The sequence below is a fragment of the Cyrtonyx montezumae genome, unplaced genomic scaffold (assembly GCF_038088225.1).
Source record: "Cyrtonyx montezumae isolate F1298 unplaced genomic scaffold, pur_monq_1.0 scaffold_31, whole genome shotgun sequence".
NCBI classification, from domain to species: domain Eukaryota; kingdom Metazoa; phylum Chordata; class Aves; order Galliformes; family Odontophoridae; genus Cyrtonyx; species Cyrtonyx montezumae.
In genome coordinates, this window is record NW_027072036.1 from 4,442,140 (window position 1) to 4,459,877 (window position 17,738).

Consider the following 17,738-nt stretch of genomic DNA (forward strand, 5'->3'; position numbering starts at 1 on the left):
TAGAAAGTCAGAAGAAAAAAACAGAAAAAAAAAAAAAGGAAAAAAAAAATAACTGATAGCGATTTCTGTCCTCGTGGGATGACAATGCCCCCATTTGTCAGAAACAGTTTTAAATAACAAGTAGTACATTGGAAACAAAAATGGGTCAGCAGCCATTAAACACGTCCTACATGAAAGTGCACATCTTTCAACGGAGTTCAACCACCATGAGGTTGTGATCTAACACAAACTGCAACTCGGGACCATAGAAATTAACTCCTTCCGATGGAAATATGGACCACCATCAAGACAAGATTACTATTTTCCTTACGAGATTAAAAACATTGAAATTTTGCAGCATCGTAGTAAGGCACTCACCCATGGAAAAGTCTGTGACTGTTGCTTCAAATGGCAGCAGCTAACTAGCTTTGAACACAAGGAAGACAGTTTTCAGTTCTGAGCTAAGTGCTAGGGTGCCTTACGTTATATGGGGGGAATCGGTCGGGGGCGGGGAACTGTTAGTGTTAGAATCATCTATAAACTAGCTGTTTTTTCCCCTTAACCCATTAAAGCATCTCATATTCTAAAATATTAGTTTTATAAATCTAGTCTTCTGTTTTTAAGGCTCTAAAAATCCCCTCCCCCCAACCCCCACAAAAAATACCTACCAGCGCCTGGTGGGCAACGGAGGACCAAATCCGCCTTTTCACAGTCAGGAGTCTATAGTATTGCATCTTAAACATGAAAACCTGCTTCCTCCTCCCGGGACTTTTATCCCTTCCTTGAATGCCTTCAATGTGTTTGGTCAGGTCAAAATTTTGCAAAGCCAGAAAAATTAAAAAAATAATCAGTCTCTTCCAAATCCTACACAGGTGTTGGGTCCTTCTGTCCGGTGGTGCTGGTCTCCTGCCTCGAACCGACGCTGCCTGCCCTGCAGTGATTTCTCATTGGAAAAAAACAAAACAAGGTGTCCCAATGCTTCCTTTTTTGTATGGCTCCTACAAATCTGAAAGCTTTCTTGAGTGAGGTAACAAAAGTTAGGCTTTCAAGCAAAGTACATGGTACGTAAAGTGTCCTGATGAACCTGCACAGCCTTTGCCAAGGCCTGGGGGTCTCTGCCGTTGCTCTGTCCAGATATATGGCTGCCCTCGCCACTGAAAGTGCAAGAAAATAATCGTGTAATTACTTAATATTCCCCCCACTCAGGAACACTGAGAACCCGTTTTGATTATCAGAGTTTGCTGTGCTGGACACTGCTTGCACTTCTCCCTGCTGCCACGTGTGAGCCGAGCCCAGCACTGCAGGGATTCTGGCAGTGCGTGCAGCAATGCTCAAACACTCCAGGGATGCCCAGATGGGATTTCACCCTCCTTGATCCCCATTGCCCCCCAGACCGAGACCTAAGAGGATGCAGCTATGGGTGGGCCGCTCTCGACCAAGCAGAGCAGCCTGCTGCACATGAAAGCAAGGTGCTCGGGCCCCACTGCCCTCCCCCAGGGTTTGCCCTCCCTGGGACCATGGGCACAGCCCCCTCACCTGTCGTGCTCCTTGTCCACGAGGTGGTACCGTGCTCTGAATGCCACCAGTCGGGCATAGTAGGCCGGGGCCGGGATGGAGACGGAGCGGGTGCAGCGCACGTAGGTATGGCACAGCTGGTACGTGAGGATCTGCAGCTCATCTGCAGTGAACCGGTTGTCATCCCAGAGCACGTAGTAATGGGAGGGCCGGCTCGTACCCTGCAAGGTGTACGACATGGTGTGCTGTGAGAAGTGCTGCTTGTGCCCAGAGTAGCCGCAGGCAGCTGCCCTGCATGCTGGTCACCCTCCTCCTCAATCCCAACAAGCTGTCAAAACAATCTGAGTAGGAAAGGGGCCCATGCTTTTTTAATTTGGGAGCCCTAAAAGCAAACAGGCAGGAAAGCACTTTGCACTGAATCATAAACTACGCCCAGGCACTGCTGGTGCTTCTGTGCTGCTTTGCCCAGGCCCCCAACACTGCACAGCCCCACTGCATCACATCGCACCAGCACAGAGCTCCCCCATAGCTCCAGACAAAACCAAGCCAGCTCCCTGCTGTCCTTACAGGAGTGAATGCCAAAAAGCCTCCCTTGTGGAAGCAGCTGTAGATTGAGTGCAATTTCTTCTGTATGGTTTCTGACTAATCTTGGCCGCCTGATGAAAGGCAGCTGCAAAGCAAGCCACCTCCTCCAGGGACAGCTGCCCCCAGCTCCCCTGCCCACACCAGACAGCAGGTCCTGCTGATGACCAGGAGCAGCAACGAGCCCTGCCTGCTTGGGCACCATCTGACAAGCTGCTGAACTGGCTGCTCCAAAGAAGGAAATTCTCAGAGGACAGATCTACGGCTCCAGGAGAGAAGCCAAGTACATGTCACATAATGCAGCAGCCGTCCTGGCACCTGCTAGCACAAACCACCACGATGGCAGCTCAGATCAAACCACCCACGTCTCCAGGAAGGGCCCTTCAGATGCACAAGAGTGCAATTTGCAAAAACAAGCAAAGGAAAACAACATATCACAACAGCCAGCCCTGGAACACAGTACCTGAATGCCTGCATGACTGCACAAGTAAAAGTCAAACTCGAAGGGGTGGGTGATGTTTGTATCCACTGTTGTTCCTGCTGGGATGTTCCCGCTCTTCCCGATCTACAGAGAAAGAGATCCAAGTATTGCAGAGCTTGGCTAATTCCTGCTGCCCAGAGCCGTGTTTGTAACAGCTGCCCTGCACCAGGGCCACAGCACAGGGTCACCATCTCCATGTCTCAGTTGGAAAGCACTGTGTAGAGCCACTTTATTACAAGGAAGCAGAATCAGGTCATCCTGCTCTGCTCCCTTTCCCAACAAGCTTGCCAGCATTTTCTGCCAGCATCAACAGCAGGCATGACATACACACGGAGCAAATGACATCAAAAGGAGAACAGGCAGGGTGAGGGCTGGGCACGGCCCACCCACTGCAGCACTGAGGATTAAGTGAGCAAAATGCCAGGGATCTCTGCAGACAGCATGCTCTGGGACCACTGCCACAAGATATGAGGGCTCTATGCCATGATCAAATGTGGCCCTTCAGTCCCAAGATTCAGCCTTCATGCTCAGGTAGTGCTTGAGTCCTGTTAGGCTAGATTTTAACCCTACATTTACACCAGATCTAGGAAAAGCAGCAATAATCAATGAGTTACTGCACTCCAACTGTGAGCAAGCATGGGGTTATTCATCCTGTCACAACGTCAGCGACTACAGCTATCACCAAAACAACAGATGTTTTCAAGCTGACAGAGGCTATTTCAGAAGAGTCACCAGGATCATCAGCACCCAGTAACTCATCATAACAGCAAACAGCTGTCTGGGTTTCTAGAAGAAGCCTAACCCACGTGGACACAGGAGTCAACTGAGCAGCACATTTCATTCAAGAAAGCACTCTGCCTGCCAGCAGTGAGCTCTGCACTCAGGAAGTCCAAGGCTGGCTCCTCCTAAAAGCTGGCAATGAAACAGCCCCCTCCAGGCCCGGCACTCACCCTCTCATTCTTGTCTGCGCAGAAGAGACGGGTGTGATGCCTTTTCTGGACAACGATATAAGTGATGCCAGGCTGGTAATCCTTTTCCAGTTTGATGCAGGCATCTCGGATTGCTAGGAGCTCATAGTGAAGGATCTGGAGAGACAATGTCAAGTGAGAGGATGTGCCAGCTTGTGTCTGCACACAGCCTTCTCCACGCACCCTTGGGAGCCTGCAGCAGCTAGAGCAGCTTTGGGCTAACCCACAGGCAGAACCAGGAGATCGTATGTGGCCACTCATGAGCACTCCTCAGCACTGTGCATCCCCAGAAGAGTGAAAAGAGGACAGTGCTCAAGCCTAGCCTCAGGGGAAGCTTCAAAGCACCAGCTGTCTGGTGCTAAGCATGTCCTGAGTGACTGCCAGGTGCCCAGCACCAGCTTTCCAAGGCTCTGGCTCAGCTCCAGACCATTGCAGCAGCCCAACACCACCAGTACACCCAAAGCATGTCAGCAAACCCCCACGATTTAAGGCAACACAAGTGTGAGCAAAGCCAACTCAGGGCCTCGAAGCCCCCTGCTGGCCTGCTTCCTCAATTAAAAGCACACACTGCCTCCGTGGCTGAGGGAGATGCAAGGGGTCCTCACCTGCGGGAGCTGCCCCTCGGGGACACCGTCACGGTAGAAGATGATCCTGGTGGGTTTGAAGCGCGTGGATTTGTAGAACTGGATGAGGAGTTCCCTTACCATGTAGGACAAGTCCTCGATGATTTCCTGGCGAGGACGCTGCACACGCACCGTGGCACAGTACCGGCTGGGGTGGGCATCCATGCTGCCCACAACCTGCAGGGACAGGGGGGCCAGGCCCACGCGTTACTGCAGCATGGATGAAGGGGATGTGGGACTTTCCCATCCTCTGACTGTTTCAAACACCCACGGCTGACTGTGGGCAGAGCACCTCGAGCTCACAGATCAGGAGATGGGACAGCAGATACCACGCATGCAACTGCAGACTACGAAGGACAACCCTGGTGGTAGCCACATCCCAGTTTCATGCTCTCTAGGGGGAAGTTCCAATGAGATGACATAGTGGGCACCGCTGAGCCACGTGGCTGCGTGGGGTGAGAAGGGGCTGTTTCTGCTCTGTTCCCACACTCCTGCTCATCTGCAGAGAATTGAAAGGGGAATGCCCCTTCTGCCTGTGTGCACACTTCTCTCTCCATCCCTCCCTTGAGGTTTTTTGGTTTCCACAAACCACAGCATCACGCTGCGTCACCACGGCAAGGACACCCCCAGGTACAAAACCTCACCTACCACTGCCATGCCACTGCTGTAAAAGCTGCTTAAGTTTTTATTACACTTAACACCGAGCAGCTCTGACAGAAGCTCTTAGCTCTCCAACCACAGCAAAAGCACCAGCGTCCTGCCCACACAGGGGTGGCCAGGAGGCTCTCTGCTCAAATGAACCAGGGAAAATGTCTGCAAGGAGCCTCTGCCAGCACCGTGTCCCCACGCTCTGCTCCGTCACAGGCAGCAGTCTGCCCCCACCCCAAGGATGGGCTGGGATGAGTCACCTCGTGGCAGTTGCTGAGCAGGGAGTCACCCATCACAGCTGGGCACTGCAGAGGGCAGACCTCGAAGATGTCAGGCAACAAACCTGAGTGCAGCCAGGCTCAGCCACGATGCGGGGTGGAGGCACAGTGTGAGTCACAGCAGGCTCCGGCCCACGCAGCGTGACATGCTGCCTGACTGCTGCGAGGCTGGTGGGGACACTGCAGCGTGGTCTGCGTCCCACCAGACAGCACAGGGAAAGCACCACGGGCACACGTCCTCCACAGCACTGCTCCTGCCCCCGTGGCCCTCGTGCTCAGCACCAGTTTCACTTTTGCTTAGTGAAAGGAGCTCTAGGCTTTGCCCTGCTGAGATGCTCAACAGAAATGTTTCCTTTGGCCCCTGCAATGGGACCTTTTCCGTGGTCTTATTAACAACTAAACAAGGAGAACAACAAGGCCGTCTGAAGGCTCTGCCCTTCTCCCTTGCAGATCAGAAAAAGCTTTTACAGAAATTAAGACTAAAACCCCACTGTGGTTCTGTACAGAAAGACACAGAGAATGTTTTCAGAGTGGAAGCACCGCCGCCAGGAAACAGACTGTTCTGTCCCACCCACACCTATGAACAGCCAAAAGCATTTCCTAACCCCTTTTAATTAAGAAAAAAACAATTCTCCAAAGACATTTGCATGCCAAGGAAAACCTGAGCTACGAGTCCTGGAAAGCTAAGAACTTAATAGGAAAATGCTGACGTGCTTAATTAAAACAGACGCTACGAGAACCTGACACTCTACTTCACTGCAACAAGCACAAGGCAACCTGTCAGAGCCTCACCAAAGCACGAGCAGCCAGCCAGCCTCAGCAGCACAACTCACTCAGTGGACGCTCAATTATGTGCTTGGGGTGGATAAGCAAAGCCACTCCATTTCTCCCATTCCCAAATCCCCACTCTCCCCCCCATTGGGGAAGGCTCCTCCTAGGGTTGCTGTGCAAGAGCTGGGATGCCTCCAGCACTCAGGGAACGCAAGGGCAGCACCTAGCTCCCCACACGGCTGTCTGACAGCACTGCAGGGCTCAGCACATCAAGAGCCCCATCTGCTGGCAGCTGCCAGCTCTCCCTGCAGCTCCCCCAAAACATAACTGCAGAGAGTGGCACCTTCAGGGGTTCCCCACCTCCCCAGGGGGTGCCCACAGGACGCGGGGCCACCCTGAGAAGCATCACCACGGGAACAATGGTGAAGCAGCACACAAGCCTCACTCCAGTTCCTCTCTGCAAACCTACCAGGCACCACTGAGCCCAGCCCCAGAATGGGAACTTACAGCTGTGATAGAGGGCTTCTTCCCATCTCCAGCCGGTGGGTGAGTGACATCAGCCCCGAGGAATATCACCGGCTGCTGAAAGACAGCAGAGCTGGAGGGAAAAAGAGAAAGCAGCAGTCAGCCTCCTGGGGGCACCTCAGGGCAACACCCAGCCCAACAGAGATGAGCAGACTGCCAGAGGACATCTCCCAGCCTCCAGGCTCAGCTCGTCACAAGGCAAGATGGGATGTAAGCCTTCATTTCATGGAGCTGCTTTGCACAGCTGCAAGTACTGCACAGTGAGGGAAGGGACTCAGGAGGGACATGGGACACAAGCCCTACAGCCATGACAGGCAGCAGCCATACGAACCGCTGGTGAGGCACTAGGATGTTGTTGATCCCGCCAAGCTTGACGTTGATCTTGAGGCAGAGGTTGGAAAGGGTCTGTGGGGAGGTTTTCACCACATTCTTGACCTGGACACACTGCGTGGCCATTCCCAGGAGAGTGTCCCCAACACGCTTCACCTCAGCTGTGGGCAGAGGAACCACGTGAACGGGCAGGCAATCAGCAAAGCACAGCTTTCAGCATCGCCCTCAAAAATAGGGGGAAAAAGTGGAAAGGGACACAGCCAGCCCTCCTGAGCCAGGGCAAAACCCTTCTCTTCTCCCCACCTGCCCCTGCCCAAGACGCACCGTACACTGGTGTTTTTCCTGGCAGGATGACAATGATGAGCTGAAGCCCTGAATAGGTGTTCTTGAGGTGTCGAAACATGGGCTCCACGCTGTCTGCACCCTGGGCGTATTTACAGAAGCAGGGCTGCCCCTGGATCGGCATCCCCGCGTCCTTGGAGATCTTACGCAGCTGGTCGGTGAAGTTCCTGTGCCCGGGAGGAGAGGAAAGTCAGCCCACGTGGAGAATGCCAGCAGAACACCAGCACGTGTTGGAGCTGAGCAGCCCCAGCCTGGGGGTGGCCAGAGGCCCCTAACCTCTCTCAGTGCTCTCTTATCCACAGTAAAGACTTTTCCTGAGGACTGAAGGAGCCAGAAGCTATTCCTATTTAGAAATCAGGAGCAGGGGAGCAGACCTGTTCTCTGGGAAAGGTTGACTTCCAGGTGATTTGTAAGGCCACCTGCCTTCACTTACCAAACCAAAGTGCTTTGCTGCACAGAAGGTGGCTCAACTACAGATTGGCAAGGATAAATTTGATGCAGGGAGAGCCTCACGGAGCACGGTGCCCCCAGCTCTGCCAGTGGAAGAGCCTACCCTGAAGGGATCATAGGGAGAGTGCAGTGTTACTGCCACCTGCACAGTTACACAGATGTAGAGGCTTTGAGCAGCTCCAAACCATTCCAAATGACACTGTTACACACAGCAGCAGAGCCACACATTGCCTCCATGCAGCCACCCTTGGTCCTCAGCAGAACTCAAAACCAAGGTGGCTGTTCTCTAAATCAAATAACCTCTCTCTGCTCAGCATCACTTTGCTATCACTTCAGACAACCTCAAAGCTGCCAAAGCTTTTCAGAAAGCCTAAGACTTCTGTGTAATAAAATCCCATGGCATGTTAGGGTAATCCATACAGGAAGCATCCTGTTTCACAAGGGGCTGTGTCCCCCTGAGAGCAGCAGGAACACTGCCACTTGGGCTGCTGAAGCCAAGAGGAGGAGAGGCACCTTATTCCAGAGGAAAATACTGGTTAACCTGGTGGCCAGGGAGATAGCAAAGGGCAGACTGAGGATGTAGAGACCCAGTGATGTCACAGCCCAAAGGAAACCACTCCAAGATAAAGTGGGACAGGAAGTCATTGGCCAAATTCAATTCTGAGCTCCTGGAGTATTGCAGAAACTTTTAACTCAATTATCTCTGACAATCTTATCCACCTTCTCCTTGAGGAAAGCCACGTTAGAAGAGCTCAGTACAGTACCCCAGGCTTTAGGGCTGCCAGCATCAGAACAAGATACCTGGTGCAAAGGACACTGCAAGGAAAGAGCAACTGTCAGTCCACACACATCAGAGAGATGATGTGCTAACTTCAACCTCGCCAGGATGAACTAACGAGACACAACACCGAGCACCCAGCCCGAGCCTGGAACAAATCTGTACCAGCAAGCAGTTCAGCCACACACAGATCCAGTGTCAGCAGCAAGGGAAGCACAGCCTCAGACAGCACTGCACGCCAACACAGCTCCTTCTGCCTCTCCCCACCCTCACGGGCTGCCCGTGTCCTTACTTCAGCACCTCTTCTCGACACTGCTTCTGCGGGGCAAAGCAAGCAATCGCCCACACTTTGATCTCAATGCCGTTGTAGAACTGCTTCCCTCGCATGTCCCACACGCCTTGGTTGGGAGTTGCAATGGCCCGGTTCTGCAAGGCAAACAGACTGTCAGAGTGCTGCCACCATGGGGCCATGGCCACGAGGCACAGCAGGCCCTGCCCCACGCCGGCAGCCCCTGGGGAGTGTGTGCACTGTGTGTGCTCCCCCTCGTCAAGCTGCACGCCCTGAAGAGCTGTGCTCGCTGAAAGATGCTCCCTGCTCCTCCACGGATGACTGTGGCTCCCAGCCGTGGGGAGTTAAGAATTTCAGCACCTCCAAGGTGATGAGGCAGGGAGTCCTGGGAACCACGCGTCTCTCTGGGCGTGGGCACAAAGCCCATCCACGTGTCAACCACGTGGACCGTGGGACAAGCACAGCCTGACCCCGAATGTCCCTCTCCCTTTCAGTCACTGCATGACGTACAGTTACAACTTTCAGAAAAGCCATAGTGAAAAAAAACAACAAAAAAAAACCCAGCAGCTAAGGTGCTGTAGTAAAAAAAAAATCCACCTCCAACCTATGAATCTGAAGGTAGCCCAAGTTTTAGTCAAAAACAGTGTTTTCCACCATGACAGCATCCAACCCCGAGCACTGCCAAGCAGCTCTGCTTACCCTGCCTCCATACTGCAGAATAGGTGCTGGCAGGACCCTCCCCGTCACCTCTGTCATGTCATCCTTCACCTTGATCCCAAACTCCTGAATGTATGGATCCAGGTTGTAGCTGGCATTCTTCATCTGCAGAGGGAAGGAATGAGACCGACTGCTTCATGCCACGCAGCCATCAGCTGACCAGGAAGCATCCACTGCACACAGGTGCCTACCACAGGGGATTCAGTTGGAGAAGAATAACCAAGCCATCAACACCACCAGCATCTTCTAAGCAGGCCACAGCTGCCTCCTGCTGTGCAGCTTAGGAGCAGGACCAGAGCAGGGCACTGCCCATCACAGACACAGAGCACAGCCTGCCACCACAGCCCCAGCCCAGCACTGATCCCTGCCCCGGGGGCACGTACCAGGCGGCTGATCTCCTCCTGCCTGTCTGGGGCAGACCTGGCTGTTGCTTTGATCATGGTTGATGTTTGATTGTCTGTGAGCTTCTTGATGCACCGCTGGCCTGCCACGATGTTACACACCTGTGTGCAGAGGAAAGCAAGCAGCCACGTGTTATAAACAAGTGAAGCACAGAGGACCACAGCCAACCTGCCCTGCATCACTGCTGGTGACAAACCTGCAGCTGCAGGAGAGCAGCATCTTTAGGGCATGAGCACAGTCTCATCCCTCACTTCTTAGCAGCAGCTCTCCTCAGTTCAACGCTGCAGTAGTTAGCACCCACTACACATTAGCTGCAGAATATTGTCATGCATTTGCTAGCAAGGACCAGAGGCCACGCTGCCTTTGCTTTTCATTGTGCCCAAAAGCTGGAATGCTCACCAGAGCAGAAGCTGGCACTCACCTCCAAGGGCAGGTAGGTGTGCTTCTGCTCCTGGCCAACCTGGAGACACGGGAGGTGAGGGTATTTCAGCTGCAGGTTGTACTTCTGCTTGAAGTACTGAGCCACTGTGCACTCCACTGTCTGACCGCTCTCCAGCTGCAGGGGAAACCTGGCAGGGGCAGGACACAAGGGATGCACCTACTCAAAACAGACACTTCCAAACCTCAAGCACTACTTACTCTGGCTGAGAAGAGAGGGAACTGGCAGGCTCCCCCTCAAGAAAAAAAAAAGCAGAACTGAAGTATTTTCAGAAATCAAGACAGGAAAACTCTGACCCCAGTCTAAGACTGTGATCTCTAAATAAAGCCCTTCCTCGCTAATCCAGCTAATCAGGGCAAATGTTTATTACAGGACATGCCACACATGCCACTGTCAGGTACATAAATACAGCCACATGGCACTCAGAGGACTTCCGTGCTTGGTGCCTTCTTTGGGAGTCGAGCTGGGATTCAGACAAAGGTTAACCAGATCCTGAACACTTATAGGGGCAGGGAAAGCACACGGAGCAGACAGCTCAGCACTGAGGGCACCTCTGGGGGTCTGTGTGGAGCAGGGTGGGCTGCTCTTGGCACAAACCCCTCAGCTCAGAAGGACTCCCCAGCCAACCCTCCTCCCAGACACATGCAAATAATTTCAAGGTAGAAGATCGCTTTAACCCCTGACAGATCTTCTGCTTTGGCAGTGTCTATTTTAAGCAAAAAGAAAATCAAACTCAGAGGTAGAAACTAGGACAATTCCTGGCACGTCAGCTCCCTCCCTCTGCAGCGTGCTGTCTGCCAGACAAAGCATCCTCTCCACTCCCACCCTCCTCTCCATCCCACCCGCATTCAAAGCACAGGACACAGAGCAGCGTGAGCTACCGTGCCCAAGACTGCTGCAGAGTGCCCAGCACATCTCCTCACACTGTCACAGGCTGGACTTTTCCCTCCAGCTCTCCCTAACACAAACAGCAGCTGATGAAAAAGGAGAACAGTTCAGATTTTTCCGAGGGCACCTTCCCACTGCCTTACGTCTGGTGGCTGGCAGGCCGCCTGGTCACATTACACACACGGTATTTCCTCTTCATCTGCCCACAGTGGGTAACCTCTACTTTCAAACCTGATGCAAGACAAAAAGACACAGCAGAACCACCGGTAAACGCAGGAATGATTCTCTTTTGCCCAAGTTCCCCATGACACTACAAACACCCTCCTTAAGTAATTAACTGTTTGCACAGCAGGTGTGCTTGAGAAGAGCAGCAAGGGAGGCAACAGTGCCCCAGGCAGCATTTTGAAGGTGCAAACCCCGGGGTGGGAGATAAGCCCTGAGGTTCTACCTTTGATCTCCTTGGTGAAACGCACTCTCTGGGAGTCCGTCAGTGGCTTTGGCTGCTCGTCGATGTTCCGGATATCCAGCACCTCACACATGAACTCAATGACAGGCTGGGCTTTGTAGAAGGCCGTTGCAGAAACTGAGGAACAGATACCATGATGTGTCTCTGCTCTCCTCCAACAGACAGACCTGACCCAAGAGTAGGCAAGATCCAGTCCCCCCAGACACTACTGCAGACCCCCACCCCATCCCACTGAGCACTGCACGCTGGGAGCCCACCAACCAGACATAAGCAAAAAGCCCCCAGCCTACAGTGCTAAGACCTAGCCCGTACTGCCTTTTGTGGATGAACGTGACTGTGCTGGGCACGCTTGAGAGCAAAGCGTTTTTGCTGGCATGAAAAATACATCACCATCAATGTTGAGCATCATCTTCCACATGGCAGGCCTGACAGACTGGTGGAAGCCGAACCAGACCTCCCTGCCACCTCCCAGGGGGTGGTAGTAACCTTCAGGAGGGGAGAAGAAGGAGCGACCAACGGGGGTGTACCTGCAAACCAGAGGAAACAGCACACTGAGCAACAGGCAGCAAGCACAGCAGTGCCAGGCAGACACAGCCACGTGCACGTACCTCATGGAAGCCAGGTGCCTCATGGCCACATCCAGTGCCTGGACAGACTCCAAGGGGACGGGGATCTGCCCGCTCACCAAGGCTTCGTGGAGCATGCGCCAGCTCACGATGGCCATCCACTTGATAGAGACCTTAAATATCCTGTCCTTGCCTTCGCCTGGGATTGTCACCTCAAAGTCAACCTGGGTGCAGAAGGCAAGGGAAGCAATCACAGCACTAACACACCATGGTCACAGCACAGCGAGAGGCAGCTCGTTTTCATTCGGCTCTTCCCACACTTGGGGATCCCCTGTCCCACTCTTACCCTCTCATTTCCAATGGGTAAGGCTGTAACAGTGTAAATGTTTTTCTTCCCATCGTAGACTGGCTTCCGGTCACCAAAGATCTGAGGTTTGAAGTGCTGTACCATGTACTCCACGACTTCCCTACACAGACAAGCAGAGGCAAGAAAGAAAGGCACGGGGGAGAGAGGAGCGAGGTTTGGTTTGCCAGTTCCTTCACAGCCTGATGTGAAGAACGTGACCTGCCAGGTGCTGAGCTTCTCCACCTGGGGCACCTCTGGGCTCTCACTGCAGGCCAAGGGGTGGCAGAGCCAGGTCCTTCCCGAGGCAAGAGTGCACCCACACCTCCATGCCTTGCCCCACAGCTTGTTAAATCAGTTTCAGCAGAGCAAGTTTACACAGCGTGCAGTAGCTGGCTGCAAACGTGCAGCACATTCCATGGACATTAGCTGCCAAGAACATAGGAAATAGCAGCTACAGCATCTGCTCGCTGGCCTCTGAGGCACAGAGCTACCCAGGCTGCTTTGGGCAGGAGGGGAAGGAGAGTGAAAAGGGTGTCAAAAAGAAAAGGAAAAAAAAAAAAAGGAAAAAAGAAAGGCATGCAATGGCCCAAGGTCTGGGGCTAACTCTTTTTAAATGACGTGACTGGTGCCAAAATAGCACAGCTGCTTTGAAGAAGCAGGAAAGTGTGCTCAGTTCAGGACCTCCTAAGCTATCAGCAACAAACACTGCTGCACCAGCACAGCTCGTGAGGTCCAGCCACACCGACCAAACCTGGCAGTGTCCAGGTGTATGCTGGGCACCACAGCTGCTCCCAACTGCTCCTCCACCTCAGCACAGAGGGGGCAAAGCTAACCACAGACAACGTCACCCTGCTGGTTTCCTCTGGTGAAGAAGAAAGGCACTAACTGCGAGGAAACCAGAGCAGGGGATGAGTGCCAAAGCCTCCAATACTTGCCTTACCTGTTGACTCTGCGTGGGCATTTGTCGGGCTTGATATCCACTTCATAATGATATACATCAATCTTGGGAATGTCCACTTCAAAGTAGTTGGCGAGGAGCTTGATGGGCTTCCCAACAGTTCCTATCCCGGGCCGACGTGGTGCCTGAAATACCTGCTGCAAAGGTGGCAGGTATGAGCCTGCAGCTGTTGGGACAGAGAGCAAAGGGTCAGAAAAAAATCCAGAAACCAGACAGAGGGATGGCACAGCACACAGCCCTCCCGTCACCACCACCCAAACTCACACCCCGCGCCCGAAGCAGCAGCTGCACAGCCAGGAGCAGCACAGCTGGAGGTGGAAGCAGCTTCCCTGGGCACCTTAGGCAGATAAAAATACCTCCAATCCCCACTTCAGTGTGGGCCCCGAATCTGTAAAGGGGACACAGTGGTTCTTCTCACATTATTACGCACCATTACACATCGTTATGCAGATTTTCTGATGAATATCTCAAGGATGAGCACCAATGCAGGACTGCAACAGTGCTGCTTTCTGAAGCAAGATCTGCTCTTCCTGCTCCCTTCCCACTTCCCCAATCTCCATCCATCCCAGTTTGCATCCTATTTGTTTCTCAAAACCTCCATCCAGCTGGGCTGGGTGCAGGAATACAGCAGGTCCTCAGAGCACTCGCGGCCACCTGTCAGAGCCAACCCTCAAACAGCAGCCCAGCTCCAACTGAGGATCCATAACACAGTTTTGCACCTCATCTCTGCGAGATTTACTGCAGATGAAATGCCACTGTGCCCCAGCACTGTGCAGGAATGCACCCAGGGCCACTGCAGCTGAAGCTGCACGGTGCTGCTGCCAGGCTGGTGACTCCAGCCTGAGCCTGCCATCGAGTCCTAGGAGGTGAACCCTGAGCCCTGGTTAGCTCCGTGTGAAAACCCACGCTGTGGACAGCCAGAGGAGAAAGCAGGAGGGAAAAGCTGCCCGGCACTCCAGAGGCAGCTCGTTTCAAGAAGCTGATTGTCTGATCAGCACTCACAGAGTAATTCATGTCTCCGCACGACGAACATTTCTTGGCAATCTCCAGCACCCTGGCTACGAGATGAGGCCTTCCTACATCAGTCAGCAACCAACTACAGCTATCTGCCAGTGCTGGAGGAGCCTCTGCTTTCTTGCTCTGCCTCTGGAGCACAAACCACGCAGCCCGTCGTGGCTCTCAGCTAGCACGGCCTCCTCTGCACCTTCCGACCCACAGGCACACAGCAGGACAGCAGCTCCTGCTCAGCATCCCCTGGGCCCTGTCTGCTTCAAGCCACACGACAGAGGCCCCAAAGGGAACCCCGTGCCCTGGCAGCGTGCTCGAGGCAGACCCCCAGCACACCGCTGACACATCCCAGAAGTGCCAGGGAAGGGCAGCTCTGCGGGAGCACGTTAAAAAGTGACCCGAACAGCCCCAGACAGAGGGGTTTCTCTGCATACCTCGACTCTCCATAGCGAAGCTGCACAGACTCCCACTTTGTCATGTAAATGAGCGCGCCCAGGGCCGGGGGCTGCGGGCAGTGTTGTTCCTGCAGCACAATGCAGCCAGTGAGCGGTACCAAATCCGCCTGCCATTATAAATTCAGCAGCCTGGGAGGAATCACAGACTTTGGCACACAAAGCCATGCCCCGGGGACGCGGCTGCAGGACGCATGGATGCTGCACAGCCACGCAGAGCCCAGCTGGGGTCACCGGCGCTGGAATAAGCTTTGTTTCTGATACTGTAACAGCTGGAGAACGCGACCCACTGACCACCAGCTCCCCGGGCCAAGGCACGGCTGGGGAGGCACGAAATTACCATGTCATTTAAATCCTCTCCAAGGAGGCATTCAGGAGAGGGGCCGGGAGAACGGGGCCGAGACAAAAGGAGTTTTATCACCAAAGAGGGACTGCGACGGCCCCCTCCTGCACACCCCCCCCTGCACACCCAGCACCGTGAAGATGGATGAGAGGACAGCAGCCAGGCTGCGGCACAACGAAGGCCTCCAGGCACACCATGCAGCCCATCATCCTCACCCCAAACGGTTTCCCACCCAAAATCAACCCCAAACCACCCCGAGAAGCGGACGCTCCCATCTGCGGGCAGAGGGAGCAGGAAAGTGAAGCGCTCCAGGGCTGCGGAGCACACACAGCCAGCTTTTCTGCCCCTCGAGGACCTGAGCAAACCACTCGAGAAGCCCCATCTGCTGCACCCTGGGACACCCATCCCAGCTCAGGGAGCCGGCCCCATGCATCCCCACAGCCCCATCTGCACCCACAGCACCAGCTCCTGTCCTCCCGACTGCTGGTTCCTCCCCTGGCGCAGAACGGGCTGCAAATAATAACATCTGTAATCTGCTGCCCCTAAAGTGCCAGCCGTAAATCAGCAAAGGCTGCATTTCAGATTGCAGATGCTTTCCAAGGCCTTTTACACTTCGTTTTCGAGGAGTCGGTCATCCGAGATGCCCACATCCATCTGGGTCAGAAGGGAACTTAGCAGTGCTGCAGCAGATCCGAACCACAGCTCTGGCTGACAGGCAGTGCTGCTTCTGCCTGCGCAGCTGTAAATAAGGACAGCAAACCGGCCCTTGTGAAACCCACAAGCGCTGTCCCGCTGTCCCACAGCCCCACGTCCACCCCTGGTCCCTCTGAAGGGGTCTGACAAACGATCTGACACCGCAGCAGCTGAACTGCCCCCAAACACTGCGAGTCAGGGACCTGACTCTGGAGCAGAGCCTGCCCAGGACAAACACCTCTGCATCCCAGAGAGGGAAAACCCCGATACGGCCTCGCCAGCCCGGCTGTCCTCCTGGAGGAGCACACAGCAGCCGCTAGCTGGGAACGCACACATTTGTGTCTGCAGCACAGGGCCGGGCCTGGCAGCCAGCACTGCTCTCCAGGCTCTCCCCCACTCATCCACAACGTTTCCTCGCTGAGCACGAGCCCCAGGGTCTGTGCTAACAGCACCCAGAAAGGGCAGAAGATAACATCTCTCCCATCTGTTCCAGGAGAGGCTCACGGTGCAGCACAAGAGAAGAAAGCGCAGATCTGTGAGCAGCAGACAAAGAAATCCTCCAGCTCCCGGGGAAGGGCCGGGACAAAGGCGAGGACGGCTTCGCCTTCGTGCTACACAGTGCCCACGTGTGAGGGTGCACCCGCCGTGGGGCAGCCCCACTGAGCCCGTCCCCAAAGGGAGGTTACCACCCGCACACGGCTGTCACCGAGCGCAGTGCCATCCCGCTGCACAGCGCTGCTTTTCTGCCTGATCTGTCCTCCTCCCGACATCTGCCATCTTAATCATCTGTTTTGTTCTCTGCTGGGCTTAGGGACGGACTACAGAAAGTGCTCGGGGATGCCACACGCGCTCCGTCTCCAGGCAGGGTGCTGCTCCCGGCTTTGTGCCCCGGTACAATGCTGTCCTAGAAGCACACTCGTGTGATTTCACGTTTCCTGAAGACATCCAACAGACTCAACGGCTCTGGGTTGGGCTTTTTTATGCACAGGAAGACAACGGTTAGGACGGAGCGTGTTCATAAAGCTGGCCAAGGATAAAGAGCGCTGAAAGTTGGGGCGGGAGCACGCCCGGCCTCCAGGCCGCCCCGCAGGCGCTCCCCTCCCTGCAGCCGCCCGCACATCTCCCGTTCAGCGCACCCGACCACGTTTCCATTTCCCCCCTCGTGCTTTACGACCCAGAACCGACACCGCCGCCCCGGGGATCGCCGGCACAGCCCCGAACCCACAGCCGCGCTCCGTCCCCGGGGCCGATCGCGGCGCTCCCCGCGTCTCCCGCAGCCCCAACCGCGCGAGGAGAGCCGGGCCCCGCTTCCCCCCGGCCGGGAAGCGGGAACGAGGCCCCGACGCTCCCGCACCCCCCCCCCCGCCGTTAGGCCGCGCTCCCGGCCCGCTGCCCCCCACCTGCTCCCGAGGGTCCCGCTTCCATCCCATCCACGCGGGCGCCGCTCCGAGCCGGGCCGCGGGCAGGGCGGGGCCGGGGCGCGGGGCCGGGGCCGCTGCTGCACCGCCGCAGCCGCCTCACGCTGCGCCTCAGCGCGCACGCGCCGCCGCCGCCCGACCCCGCGCCCAACAAAGGCGGCGCCCCACGGCCGCGCCGCCGCCGCCATTTTGGCGGGCAGAGCCGCGCGCGTCCCGCGGTCGCGCTGCGCTGAGGGAACCGCGGACGGAACCGCGGTTGGAGCGGCTGAGCTCGAAGCGAGGCGCGTCACCGCTGCAGCTGTCGAGCTCCGAGCTCACGAGCCCGGCCCGGCGCTGGGAGCGCCGCGGGTCGGTGTGAGGGTGAAGCAGTCCCTGTCCCCTCAGCTCCGCGCCCTCGCTGAGCGCACACGGCGGCCCCACGCCCGCTCGGTGTCACCCGTTGGGTCCCTTAGGGGCAGGACGCGGCTCCAGCGCTGCCCTTCA

The 17,738-nt window shown here is 55.3% G+C and overlaps 1 protein-coding gene across 1 annotated transcript; it reads right to left on the reverse strand.

Annotated features, from left to right (window-relative positions):
* Window positions 1–31: 31 nt before the first annotated feature.
* On the reverse strand, window positions 32–17,335 carry LOC136053720 (protein argonaute-1). The gene is made up of 19 exons (XM_065744604.1): window positions 17,238–17,335; window positions 13,324–13,507; window positions 12,384–12,504; window positions 12,080–12,261; window positions 11,862–11,998; window positions 11,454–11,588; window positions 11,149–11,236; window positions 10,100–10,247; window positions 9,660–9,779; window positions 9,259–9,381; window positions 8,563–8,696; window positions 7,025–7,209; window positions 6,702–6,861; window positions 6,353–6,443; window positions 4,131–4,325; window positions 3,508–3,642; window positions 2,540–2,641; window positions 1,516–1,715; window positions 32–1,133 (listed from the first exon to the last, which is right to left on the reverse strand). Exons 1-19 carry the CDS (start codon window positions 17,260–17,262, stop codon window positions 1,025–1,027), a joined length of 2,574 nt encoding a protein of 857 aa, XP_065600676.1. The 5' UTR covers window positions 17,263–17,335; the 3' UTR covers window positions 32–1,024.
* Window positions 17,336–17,738: the final 403 nt, after the last annotated feature.

What these genes read in the sequence shown, in the direction of transcription:
- LOC136053720 (XM_065744604.1), bottom strand. Translation starts at nt 17,262, where the DNA reads ATGGAAGCGGGACCCTCGGGAGCAG. An exon ending in TGCCCACGCAGAGTCAACAG is followed by an intron (nt 12,505 to 13,323) that starts GTAAGGCAAGTA and finishes TTGTCTGTGTAG; the next exon opens with GGAAGTCGTGGAGTACATGG. An exon ending in TGTCGAGAAGAGGTGCTGAA is followed by an intron (nt 7,210 to 8,562) that starts GTAAGGACACGG and finishes TCCCGGGCACAG; the next exon opens with GAACTTCACCGACCAGCTGC.